Here is an 11358-nt window from a genome sequence, read left to right as displayed (position 1 = left end):
ATCTTTTATATCCTAAAGTGATGTGAAAGTTGGACTGTGTTGACTGTTACCTCAATGTGCTGTAACGTAAAAGCACCCAGTATGACAAAATACAGCTTGTTTGCACTGGTTCTGAGCTATGCAGGACATTTTACCCAGTTCTTTCATTATTCCAAGCGAGGGAGATTTGCATAAGGATAAGACGTGTGGAAGAGGAAACTGGGAGTGGTGGATGGCCCCAGTGCCTGTCAGCCTTTGCACAAGGAAGCACAACCCTGTGCGTGGAAGGAGCTTTGTGGACTTGACAAGCCCTTACAGAGGCGTTGGGCACTTCCTCTCCCAGTGCGGGGTCAAAGCATTGACCGGGGAGTTTGGAGGGTTTGTGGGGTTTTTTTTGCGTCGTGGCAGCAGCAACTATTCTGTGCAGCACCATTTTGGGTGGGTTAACGCACAACCTGTGCGGCGGACACCGGGGAGGGTTGGGGGGTTTGGGTTTGTTTCTTTTAAAGAGCCGCTGACGCGCGCTCGGGGCGGATGCGTGCACGCCGCGCGCTCCCGCTTGCGCATGCGCGGCTGCCTCCGCCCGCGCGAGCCGCCCGGTGGCGCTGCGCCTGCGCAATGCCGCGCCGTGACGTCCCGCCCGCGCGCCGGCGGGCGGGGGGCGGGGGGAGAGGGCGGGGGCGGGACGGGACCGGACGGCGCGGGGAGCGCGGAGCCCCGGCCCGGTCCGGTCCGGTGTCCGGCCCGGAATGCGCCGCAGCGCCCGGGAACATGGGCCGGCAGAGCCCGCCGCGCAACGGCGTCGGCGGCCACGGTACGGGCTGGGCCAGGCCCGGCGAGCGGGGGGCGCTGGTTCCGCTGAGGGGGCGGGGGCTGGAGCGCCCCCTGCGGGTGCGGCGGCGCCCCCTGGCGGCGGGGCGGGGCCGGCGCTGCGCTCGGAGCCGCCCCGGCGGGAGCGGGCGGGGGTCCCGGGGATCCTGGGACCGAGCGAAGGGTCCGGCCGAGCCCGCGGCTCTGCGGACTGGAAGCTGCCGAATGCGGTTGATGCTGCCGGGCCCGGGGGCGGTCCCCGGCAGTGACCGAGGGCTCTGCGGCAGCACCGGGCTGGCCAGAGCTGGAGAGGCCGTGTGTCGATGCAACGGTGCAGAAGCATCGACGGACCCATCTGGGTTTTAGACCGCCCTCACCTTGGGTTTGTGTCTCTTCTTCCAAGGGTGAACCTGCGAGTTAAGGTCTCAGTTTTGAAATGGACTGGGTTTGGTAATACTCGCAGCTGTTGTCCCCTGTTTGTAAATATTGGGGTCTTTATTAGTAAGTTTGAGAGGAGAAGCCCGCAAGATGTGCTCCTTCCTTCCCACTACACCTTAAGTTCTTTGTGTGTGAACAGTTCTTTCTCCCGTAGGCTTTATCTCCTCCTTCCCGAAGTATCGGTATGTGACAGCCCAGTGTGTGCGTGTGGCAGGGGATCAGGAACAGCTGGGGGTAGGGAACTGGCTGGGAATAGAGAACCGGCTGAGCAGAGCTGCCTTCTGTTGTGCAAATAACTCTGCTTGTACAAGGGGCGGGAAAGGAAATAAAAGAAGCTGTATTCACTATGTGAGCGATTGGAGGTTTAATGTTACCGGGAGCTTTGAATTCGGAGGGAGGTGGAACTCTGTTGTAGGCTGTTAGAGCTTGTTTTCATCCAAGAAGTTTTTTAAAAGGGTCTTTGAGAAGGAACAGCATCCACTGCTCGACCTACTTAGCATCTGTGTGTGTGAACAGCCTGCTGACCTGCCGGCTCCCTTCAGACCTCGCTGAGAGCTGCACTTCCAGCCAGGAGCTCGCAGGAACAGGGCCGGGGCAGTGGCTGAGGTGCCACGTGGGCAGAGGAACGAGCTTCCCTATCGCTGCCGGGAGGGCGAGGCCTTGGGAAACAGCTGTTTCTCCATCGAATCCTTTTAATTCCTCCCTCCCCAAATCCTATTTGGACACGTCCCTTATAGCACGAATCCTGCTTGGATCCCAAGAGTTGTTGCATCTATGGGAAAAGCCTTTAGGGAAAGGCAGTGTTTGTGGCCTCATCCTGTGCTCCAGTCCCGCAGCTGCTCAGCCTCCTTACTGGGAACTCCTCCAGTGTGGAATATCAAGTGGCTCTCAGCTACTTCTGTCTTTCCTCACATGAGGCAGTGGTGACAAATTCCACCATGTGGTGTGAAGTAGTGTCCCTTCTCCGCTCCCTGGGAAGTGCTCTGGTGTCCTGTAAGTGTATCTGACCTGAGCTTTGTGTGTTACCCTCTTCCCTCCCTGCCCCGAGTTCCTGTGCTCCTCAAAACAGTGGGAATTGTTTCCTACTGGCTGAGCTGTGTGTGTACTGATGGCTGGCAGGTCTGTGTTTGTTGTAGGACAAGACAATGTGCTTATGATTCTTTAACTGTGGTATAATTGTGTCCTTTCTTGTGTCTGTTGCTGTCAGTGGAAATACTCAGGCTTCTTCCTAGGACGGCTGCACCTGGGAGTCGGTAGGAACACAGTTTTGGGAACACTTTCCTAACCTTTTTAGAACACTTTCCTAAGTCCTGGTCTTAGGAAACACTTGACATCTGAGCTGGCAGCTGCATCAGAGAGCAGAGTTTCAGGATGGCTTTGCAGGGAGATGTGAGCCATTGGGAAGGACAGGAGCCAGGGCTCTGGTGACGGCTCTAATGTCAGGAGGAGCAGTGTTTGCCTCCCACAGTGGGACCCCCAGGGTTGATAGGGAAGTAGTGAGAGTACCTTTTGAGGTGCTCTCAGTGCTGAGCCTGCAGAAATGGAGACACTCAGCTGAAGGGGTCACCACCAGAGTCATCCCTGTCCTGAGAGTGTGACAACTACCCTGTGTCATCTCCCTTGTGTGTGTGTGACATCGCTGTGAGTGGCTGTTGCTAGCCCCCACTCTGTACTGGCACTGCCTGTCAGCTCACATCTCTGTGACCCTTTGCAGACTTTGATGCTAAGAAGAAAAGAAAAGTGGCAGAGATTTACCAGGCTCTGAACAGTGACCCCATCGACGTGGCAGCGCTGAGGCGGATGGCAATCAGCGAGGGCGGGCTGCTCACCGACGAGATCCGGAGAAAGGTGTGGCCAAAGCTGCTCAGTGTTAACACAGATGACCTGCCCCCTCTTCCAGGTATGGAACAGCTTGGACTCAGCTGCTTGGGAGGAACAGCTCAGTGACCTTTGTCACTAGAGGAGGGATGTGCTTTCTGGCCTGCCTTTACCCTGTGTGTGTTGCATTTCCCACTAAGCTCATGTAAAAAGGGGACTCACTGCAGCACCAATACTGTGTTGTATGTAAACAATACATGACTTCTAAAAACAACGTTTGCTGTTTTCTTTAGTGATAGTCATGGAATGAGTTCATTGTGGATGCAGTCAGTGTTGCCCTGAGCATTAGCTGACATATGTAAGTTCACCTGCAGCAGAAAGAATCAGACTTGATTTGTTTTGCTCCTGTGAAGAGGTGGCTGTGCTGTGCCCTGTTGTGGCCAAAATTCTCCCAAGGTGTCTCTGCCAGGAAGCAGTTCTTGTGTGAAGCATGTATGTTTTTTGGTCAGAGCAGGCACTGGGACAACAAGCTTCCTGGCAAAGTACCCATATGGTTTTTAAACCTTAGCAATGTAGGTGCTCTAGGTCCTGTAGCTTTTATAGTCACCCAGGACAGATTTTGTTGTTGTTCCTAATTCTATGGTTGTTTGGAAACATGCATCCTCCCACCTCAGTCAAGAGCCAGGTGACATTTAGGGTGATGTAAGGTGACCAGAGCTGCTGGAAGATAATGTTTATCTTTACATGATTGCATTGAAGGAATTTGCTGGCTCACTGAACTTCTCTGTTTTAACTGTCTTAGCTAACCCTGGGTGAGGTTTTCCTGAATTGCTTCTACTTTGTAAATGCTTTGTGGTCTCACAGCACTCCTCCAGTGTTGCTACTGAGTACACTTTGAATTGCACAGCAAAACTGTGGAGCAGAAATGTTTCTAAGAATGCTGGGAATGCTGCTGTCAGCTTAAGCATTTTAACATGTGTTATCTAAAGAAATAATTGTCTCATTTGCTGTTAGTGTTAGAGTGTGTGACATTGAAAGTGCAGGGCCAGGGCTGAGGTGTGACAAGAAAAAGGGGATATACAGTGGAGTGGTGGGTGTGTGCAGCTTCATGTCCACGTTCAGCAGCACCCTCACCTCACTGTCCTCCCAGTACCATTGCACTGCTTCATGTTAATCCTGTTGTTGTTTTTCCCTGCAGGGAAGGAGCTGCGAGAGGACAATAAGGATTACCAGCAGGTGTTACTGGATGTGCGGCGATCCCTGCGCCGCTTCCCGCCAGGTGAGGGGGGATTCTGCTCTTCCCACTCTGCAAGGGCAAGAGCAATGCTGAGGGGCTCCTCCTGGCTCACACCCCTCTGGGAGGCTGCAGAAGGTGACACTCCATTACTTCAAGGGCCTGACTTCCTTGTGAGCTCACAGCAGCTGCTTCTTGCAGTGATGCCCTTTTACAGCCATCAGTTTCCTTCAGCTATCTCTGCCAGATGGTTTTTGATGTGGCTCTTCCAACTTTCCACTTCACCTGCCCCACCGAGCCCCTCTGCCAGGAGGCTGTTACTGACAGACAGTTGCAGCAGAGAGAGGATGGATCGTTCATGGATCCTACACAGATCTTGAGCACCATGACCTGTTGAGATTAGGACAGATGGAAAGCTTGAGAAATATGCCATTTGCTTTGGTTTATTTGGTTTATTTTAGTCCATGGTCTAGCTCAGGGGCAGGGAAGGCAGGTTTGTCTATGCTTAGAACAACTGCTGATATAAAACAGTCTCAGAATCAGGTCCTTGCACCAAATTTAACAGAACTTAGAACATTTAGAAGCAAAATGGTTTTGCAGTTGTTTAGTTCTGGTGAGAGGCTGGTGCCTTGTGTTATTTATAAAACACTAAATCCAGCAGCTCTCTGTGCAGAGCAGTCGTTATTTCTGGCCAGAATCTGCTTCCCTCTTCTGCCACTTTTATTTTGTATAAACACTTGATTCACTCTGATTCTTGCAGGCGTGATGCTGTGTGCAGGCCTGATTCCTGGAGGCTCTGCTCCTACAGATTTTTTTGCCCTTGAATGGCAGATTCCTGCCTATTTTTAGCTACATTAGTGAAGCAGAGGAAAAGGAGAACTTTGTCATTGCAAGATCTCTGCTGGGACTCTCTGCTTGGCCTTTGGGCGTTTTATCTGTTGACAAGGACTGCCAGAAACTGGCTGCAGCTGTGCAGGGCAGGAACAATGTTTTCCCTGTGACATCCTGTCTCTAAACACACGTTGTTAGCAGAGAACTGACAGAAAGTTGTGCTGGTGGAGGCCTTGCAGTCTGATGCAGTTGGCATAGTTTCTGTGAAAATGGGTCCCGTTTAATTTTTTTCTAGAACTCCTGGGAAATTAAAAATTACTAAAACGTTCTCATCAGTGTTGGATGTGCAGAACAATTCTCTCTTCACAGCAGCACTGTGCAAACATCTGTAAACCCTGCTCCCATCTTTCACGGTGACTTCCTTGCAGATAAGGGTTCTGCAGATCTAAAGGTTAAACCTGGCCAGATTCCCCTGGTCCTGCAGAGTTTTGGGAGAAAGCATTAGGGCTTTGGATAGTTTTTTCTGTCAGTTTTAGCACCTTCCCATGTGCACCACATCCCTTGGGATCAGGCAGGTTAGTAAATGCACAGTTGCTCTCCTTGCACACCACAGTTGCCTTTGCTCCCACAGCAGGAACTGGTAGGTGACACAGCTGTGCTACCTCTGCTGTTCCCACAGGAATGCCAGATGACCAGAGGGAGGGATTGCAGGAGGAGCTCATTGATATCATCCTCCACGTCCTCAAGCGCAACCCCCAGCTCCACTACTACCAGGGATACCATGACATCGTGGTCACCTTCCTCCTGGTGGTGGGGAACAGGCTGGCCACAGCACTGGTGGAGAAGCTCTCAACGCATCATCTCAGGTACTCAGTGGGAGGAGAGTGTGTCCTCAGGCTGTGGGGACACCTGTGCAGGTGGAGCTGGCCTGGAAGGGGAGCTGGGAAGAAGAGCCTTGGGTTAAAGCAGCTGCCTGTCATGTCTGTACCCAGAGGGGTGATTAAGAGCAGTCTGACCACACAACTGCATGTGGCTTTGCAAGGAGCTGTGCCCTGGGGAAGGGATAATTGAAGGCTGTTGGTTAATTTGTAGCATCTCTTGGAGCTGGAAAAGCCAACACACATGCATTATCCATGGTTGTGTGGCTGTCAGGGCCTCTCCAGGTCCTGTGGGCTGGCTCAGCACCTGCCTCCCACTCGTCCTTTCATATCCTTGCCCTGGCCAGTGTGGTCTGTACTACCAGTGTCCTGTACCCCACAAGAAGAGTCTTTCCTGTTTGTGCACTGAAATAAGAGCCAGCTTCCAGCTGGAGAGTGTGGTTTGGAGGGATTATCTCTCCTCTCCCAGGCAGAGTCACATTTTGGGTAGTGGAAAGGCATTATGGTTCTTGTGTGCACTGCAGCAAAATAAGAAGTGTCAGCTGACAGCAGCATGATGGTCTGGGCCTAGGTTCTGTGTGTCCCAGACAAACTGGAAGGAGGCTACTCCAAAAAGACAGAATTCCTTGGGGGTGGGGGCCACCGTGTCAGCAATGCTGCTTATTGCATGTACTTCACCTTTTGCTGCCTCCCTGGAGGGAGAGCTTGCTGACGTTGTTGCTTGACAAAGCTTCTTTTAAATCTCTCCTCAGGGATTTTATGGACCCAACAATGGATAATACCAAGCACATTTTAAATTACCTGATGCCCATCATAGACCAGGTGAACCCTGAGGTGCATGACTTCATGCAGAGGTATGCAAATGTTCCCTTAGAGCCTCCTGGCTCTCCCCTGCCTGTCTCAGGTTATTGTTCACAGGGCTGTTTTCACCAGCACATCCCCAGCACCACAGTGGCTTCCTCAGGGAGTCAACAGCTGTCCCACAGCTGATGGTGACATCCCACAGCCATGTGGCACTCATTTCTGAACAGGCTCAAACCTGTGCTGCCTGACTAGAGGGGTTTTACATGGTGCCATGTTCAGCCCATTTGTCTGCAGTCTGTGTTGGAAAGTCTGGGGATTTGGAGGCAGTGTTGTAGAAATTCTACAACTGCTTCACATGACCACTTGTGTGGCTAGTGGGACTTTGCTGTAGTTTGTTGTTAGTTCTGGGGATAATTCCCAGGTTTTGCATTAGGGACACACAGGTGTGGCTGGGCAGATCAGAAGCAGGAAGGTAAATGGGAAGAATCAGTTCAGTGCCCTTTTTTGGCCAGGTGTGTCTGTTTTTTGGGGGTACCAACCCTGATTGCCAACTCCCAGAATTAGTAAGCCCTCAGGGTAGGAAGGAACCCAAACATCTGTCTGTGCTGCAGGACTTCAATTGCCCTTAGGCCAGCAAGCCAGACAATGCCATGATATTTCACACATTCAGGGTCCTCTGAAAGCAGCATTTGGCCTCTGCTGTGGCGCCCACTGGATGTGACACAAGTGGTGGCAGCACTTTGCCATGGGAGGTGGCACAGGGGATGAACACTTTTTTTGTGTCAGAGGTGCAGTTCCTGCTCTGGGGGAGTTCAGTGCTCTGCTGACTGCCAGCTCCATTTCCCCAGGCACAGCTGTGCAGTGCAGGGGTAGCTTGGGAGCATTTCATCCCTGTTTCCAGGCTGACCTTGTGGCTCTTTCTCTCTGTAGTGCGGAGGTGGGAACCATTTTTGCTCTCAGCTGGCTGATCACCTGGTTTGGCCACGTTTTGTCTGACTTCCGGCACGTTGTACGATTATATGATTTCTTCCTGGCTTGCCACCCGCTGATGCCCATTTATTTTGCAGCTGTGGTAGGTATTGATGGAAGGGTCAGGGATTTACTGTGCTATTCTGAGGTGGTAGGAGTTTGGGGCTACAGAGGGAGGCTGGCAAAAGCCAGTGCCAGTGCTGTCTCCAGCTGCGCCCTGCTCTGCAGATGCAGTCAGTAATGTCCTTGGTAAAGGGCAGGTGGGATCCTGGGGAGCTCAGGGCAACCTGAGGGTGTCCAAATGTGCAGGCTGTGTCAGTTCAGTGCTGTGGAGGCAGCATGACACTGTTTTTATTTCCTTTCATGTGCTGGTCCTGCTTCTGGTCACATACTAGGTTGCCTGGCTGGCTGGGGACAGCCCTACACTGTGCATCCACCTGCCTGTCCTCCTATGGCAGAGGGCAAGTCATGAAGTCAAACCCTGATGAGGTTTTGCCCACGTCTCTCACCTGCCAGTAGCAGGCTCTGCTCAGCAGACAGACCTAAGTACTCTGAAAGATGCTTCCCATGGCCTCAGAGTCTCAGAAGGGGTTTGGCATTTTTCTTTCCAGTGAATGCTTCACTGCATTGTGTCCTCTTGAAGAGGGTCTTTCAGCTGGAAGAAAAGTAGTTTATTTTCTGGCTCTGAAACAAGTGTCAGCATGTTCCAAGGAGTTGTCCCCACTTCCTTGTCTGTCCTCATCTCACTCCTCTGCAGATCGTGCTGCATCGGAAGCAGGAAGTTCTGGAGTGCGAGTGTGACATGGCCTCTGTCCACCACCTCCTGTCCCAGATCCCACAGGACCTTCCTTATGAGTCTCTGATCAGCAAAGCCGGGGTCCTTTTTGTCCAGTTCCCACCTTCCAAACTCGCCAAGGAGGCAGCTCAGGCGGAGCGGTGAGTGCTGGGCAGCTCCTGTGTTCCCTACACCCCCTTGTCAGGTCTTGCCTCCCTGTGGGGACTTTCCTGCCCAGAGGCTGGTCCCAGAGGTGAGCAGGGGACACTCCTTGACCTGTTCCTTCTCTTGCAGAACTGCGGCTTCCACTTTTAAGGACTTTGAGTTGGCATCAGTGCAGCAGAAACCAGACACTGTGTTGAGACAACGTTTCAGAGAGCGGCTCCGAGGGGAGGAGCGGCTCCGAGGGGAGGAGAGGACAAAATCCATCTTGACAAAGCCCCGGACCAACCGCTTTGTCAAGCTGGCAGTGATGGGGCTGACGGTGGCACTAGGAGCAGCTGCCCTGGCTGTGGTGAAGAGCGCACTGGAGTGGGCACCCAAGTTTGAACTGGAGATTTTTCCCTGAGACCAGAGGAAAGGCCTTTACTGTCACTACATCCATCCCCAGCAGGAAGGGCTGATGTTTGATGAAGGACATGTCCAGAAACGACCTGTCTGAAGATTATTTTTTATTCTTACGGCGTCCAGTAACGCTTTTGGCCTTTGTGACAGAGACTGAGGGAACCAGCCCAGCAGAACTGTTCCCCACACCATGCTCTCCTTGTTCCCCTCTCCCTGTGCAAGGATGAGCAGACAGGCACTCCTGCTGTCGCCTGACAAACCAGAGGTATGTACAAGTTTGGCTCTTCAGGCTGTGCTCAGGTGACTGTACAAAGGGAGAGCTTTGTGTGGGCTGTGCCCAAAAGATCCTGCATTCTCCACTGGGAAAAACTAGTGGAAGTGAGAGCAGATCCTCACCTGGAGGAGAGTGTCCAACAGGGTTTGTTCTGGGTGCCTAAGTGTGTGAGGGTGGAGGGCTGTTGCATTCCTGGGGAACAGGGCAGCTCTTGATTGCACCAGTGTGCCCCACGATCTGCCTTCAGCTTTGCCGGTGCTCCAGCTCTTCCCTGTCCTCTGGGCACTCTGAGCAGAGCCAAACCTTTCCCACACCCTGGCCAGCACAATGCTGTGAGCTTCTCTTCAGTGTGTAACACTCCCTGGCTCTTTTTGCTTCCACATCTTTGCAGCCTGATTTGTTTGCAGCTCCCCTCAGCTCTCAGCCACTGCCACTGCTGTGCTGGCAGTACTATGACCTTATCTGAGGTCAGTGAAGTGAGATACGAGTGCAGTCACCCTGCTGAAGGTGTGTACTGTCATGTGCCAGGTTATGCTACCACAAGCCTTAGTGGCACTGTAAACACCCATTGCAGACTTCTTTAATAGCTCTGGAAGTGGACACTAACATGCCCACATGGAGAAAGGTTTTTTTCCACCTTGTGAAACAATTTGCACAGGATAAAAGTTGTTGCAATAAGAAATGTGTCAAAAACCTCCCCCACAAGCTGATCAGGCTTCAGCATCGACTCTGGAAATAACACAAGGGGTTTCCCAGAAAGGCCACCCTGACCCCTGCATAGCTCCCATCTCCCCACCAGTCTCACTGGCAGTCCCAGCGCTTCCTGCCCTCCAAGTTAAGCAGCAAATCCTTCTAGACAGCTCAGTGTCCCACTGAGACAAAGCCAATAGACACTATGCCTCTACCTCTCCCCCAAGCTGCTAAATCTCCCTCAAGTGCCCTTACCTGTCCCTGATGGCTCCCTCCTGCTGCCCTATCATTGCTCTGTTGTGCCCAAAGCCATCTGTGCCATGCCCAGGGGCTGCATACCTGAAAAGGAAGTGTTTGTTGAAGGGATTTTGGGATAGAGGAGAAAACCTATGCCCTGCAAAGCTCAGCATCCCCACTCCAACCCCTCTTGGTCCATAACTGCCCTGGGTATGTTCTGGTTTACCCTGTGGGCCCTTGCTCATGGAAGGGCTGTGCCTTTCTGGCCAGAGAGCAGGTAGGCAGTTGTCATTCCTGGCTTGTGTTCCCATGAAGCTCTGAGCAGGAATTCCCTTTTCCTCTGCAGGTGAAATGTGGACTGTGTGAAATTGCCCTTGTCCAGACAGGCAGCAAGACCTGTTCCCTCTTCTCCTCAGTGGTGTCAGTGCCCTTGTAGAGACCTGCTCAGGGGGTTCCTCCCAGTGTGGCTGAAAGCAAAGCCCATTCCTTGGGACCCCCAGAGCAGCAGAGCAGGACTGGAGGCAAGATCACTTAGCACTTTAGAAACCATTGGTGCAGGAGAGTGTGGTGACCTGGGAATGTTGCTGGAGGGTCCAGGACCACTCTGTACACCACCCTGAAGGAGGGGATGGCTGGAGCCCCCAGGAGAGTCCCTGCAGCCCCTCCATTCCCTGGCCATGATGCACTTTAGTTCTTGCGTTGTCTCCGGGAGGGGAGAAGGGTCTGGGAGGAGATCGTGGCTGTGGGTGCTTCAGTTACTCTGTACAAAGACTTAACACACGCCCTGTAAATGCAGATTTCTACAAACACTAAAACTGTAAAATAAACAGTTACTAAACACACTTCCTGCCCTCCTCAAGCTGGAGCCGCCACATCTGCTGTTGTAGCACCCTGTGGCCCAGAACTGGCACCTTCCCTGCAGTGGCCAGGCCAGCTCAGTGTGACCTCACACCCAGCAGCCCCGTGGGAAGAGGAGCAGGAGCAGAGCCAGAGGGTGCATGCGTGCCCTGGTCACTGTTCTCCATCCCTCTGCCTCCCTCTGGGCCAACGCCAGGCC

General features: G+C 52.8%; 1 protein-coding gene across 2 annotated transcripts; it reads left to right on the top strand.

Moving 5' to 3' along the window:
* Positions 1–636: 636 nt before the first annotated feature.
* TBC1D20 (TBC1 domain family member 20) lies at positions 637–11143 on the top strand. Of its 2 annotated transcripts, none has more exons than XM_079322047.1 (8): positions 637–793; positions 2942–3127; positions 4244–4324; positions 5790–5976; positions 6741–6842; positions 7723–7864; positions 8519–8697; positions 8831–11143. In XM_079322047.1, the coding sequence occupies exons 1-8, from the start codon at positions 751–753 to the stop codon at positions 9102–9104; spliced, it is 1194 nt and encodes a 397-aa protein (XP_079178173.1). In that variant the 5' UTR covers positions 637–750; the 3' UTR covers positions 9105–11143. The 2 variants fall into 2 exon arrangements, with proteins under 2 accessions (XP_079178173.1, XP_079178172.1); XM_079322046.1 differs by lacking the exon at positions 637–793 and adding an exon at positions 1889–2220.
* Positions 11144–11358: the final 215 nt, after the last annotated feature.

The sequence above is a fragment of the Erithacus rubecula genome (assembly GCF_903797595.1).
Source record: "Erithacus rubecula genome assembly, chromosome: 18".
In the NCBI taxonomy this organism is placed as follows: Eukaryota; Metazoa; Chordata; class Aves; order Passeriformes; family Muscicapidae; genus Erithacus; species Erithacus rubecula.
This window is presented reverse-complemented; position numbering and strand designations above follow the sequence as displayed.

Bases quoted from the DNA above. Each gene is read 5' to 3' on its own strand.
- TBC1D20 (XM_079322046.1), top strand. From the start codon at position 2,166: ATGTGGTGTGAAGTAGTGTCCCTTCTCCGCTCCCTGGGAAGTGCTCTG. The intron at 6,843-7,722 runs GTATGCAAATGT...TTCTCTCTGTAG, and splicing joins GTGCATGACTTCATGCAGAG to TGCGGAGGTGGGAACCATTT. The intron at 7,865-8,518 runs GTAGGTATTGAT...ACTCCTCTGCAG, and splicing joins CCATTTATTTTGCAGCTGTG to ATCGTGCTGCATCGGAAGCA.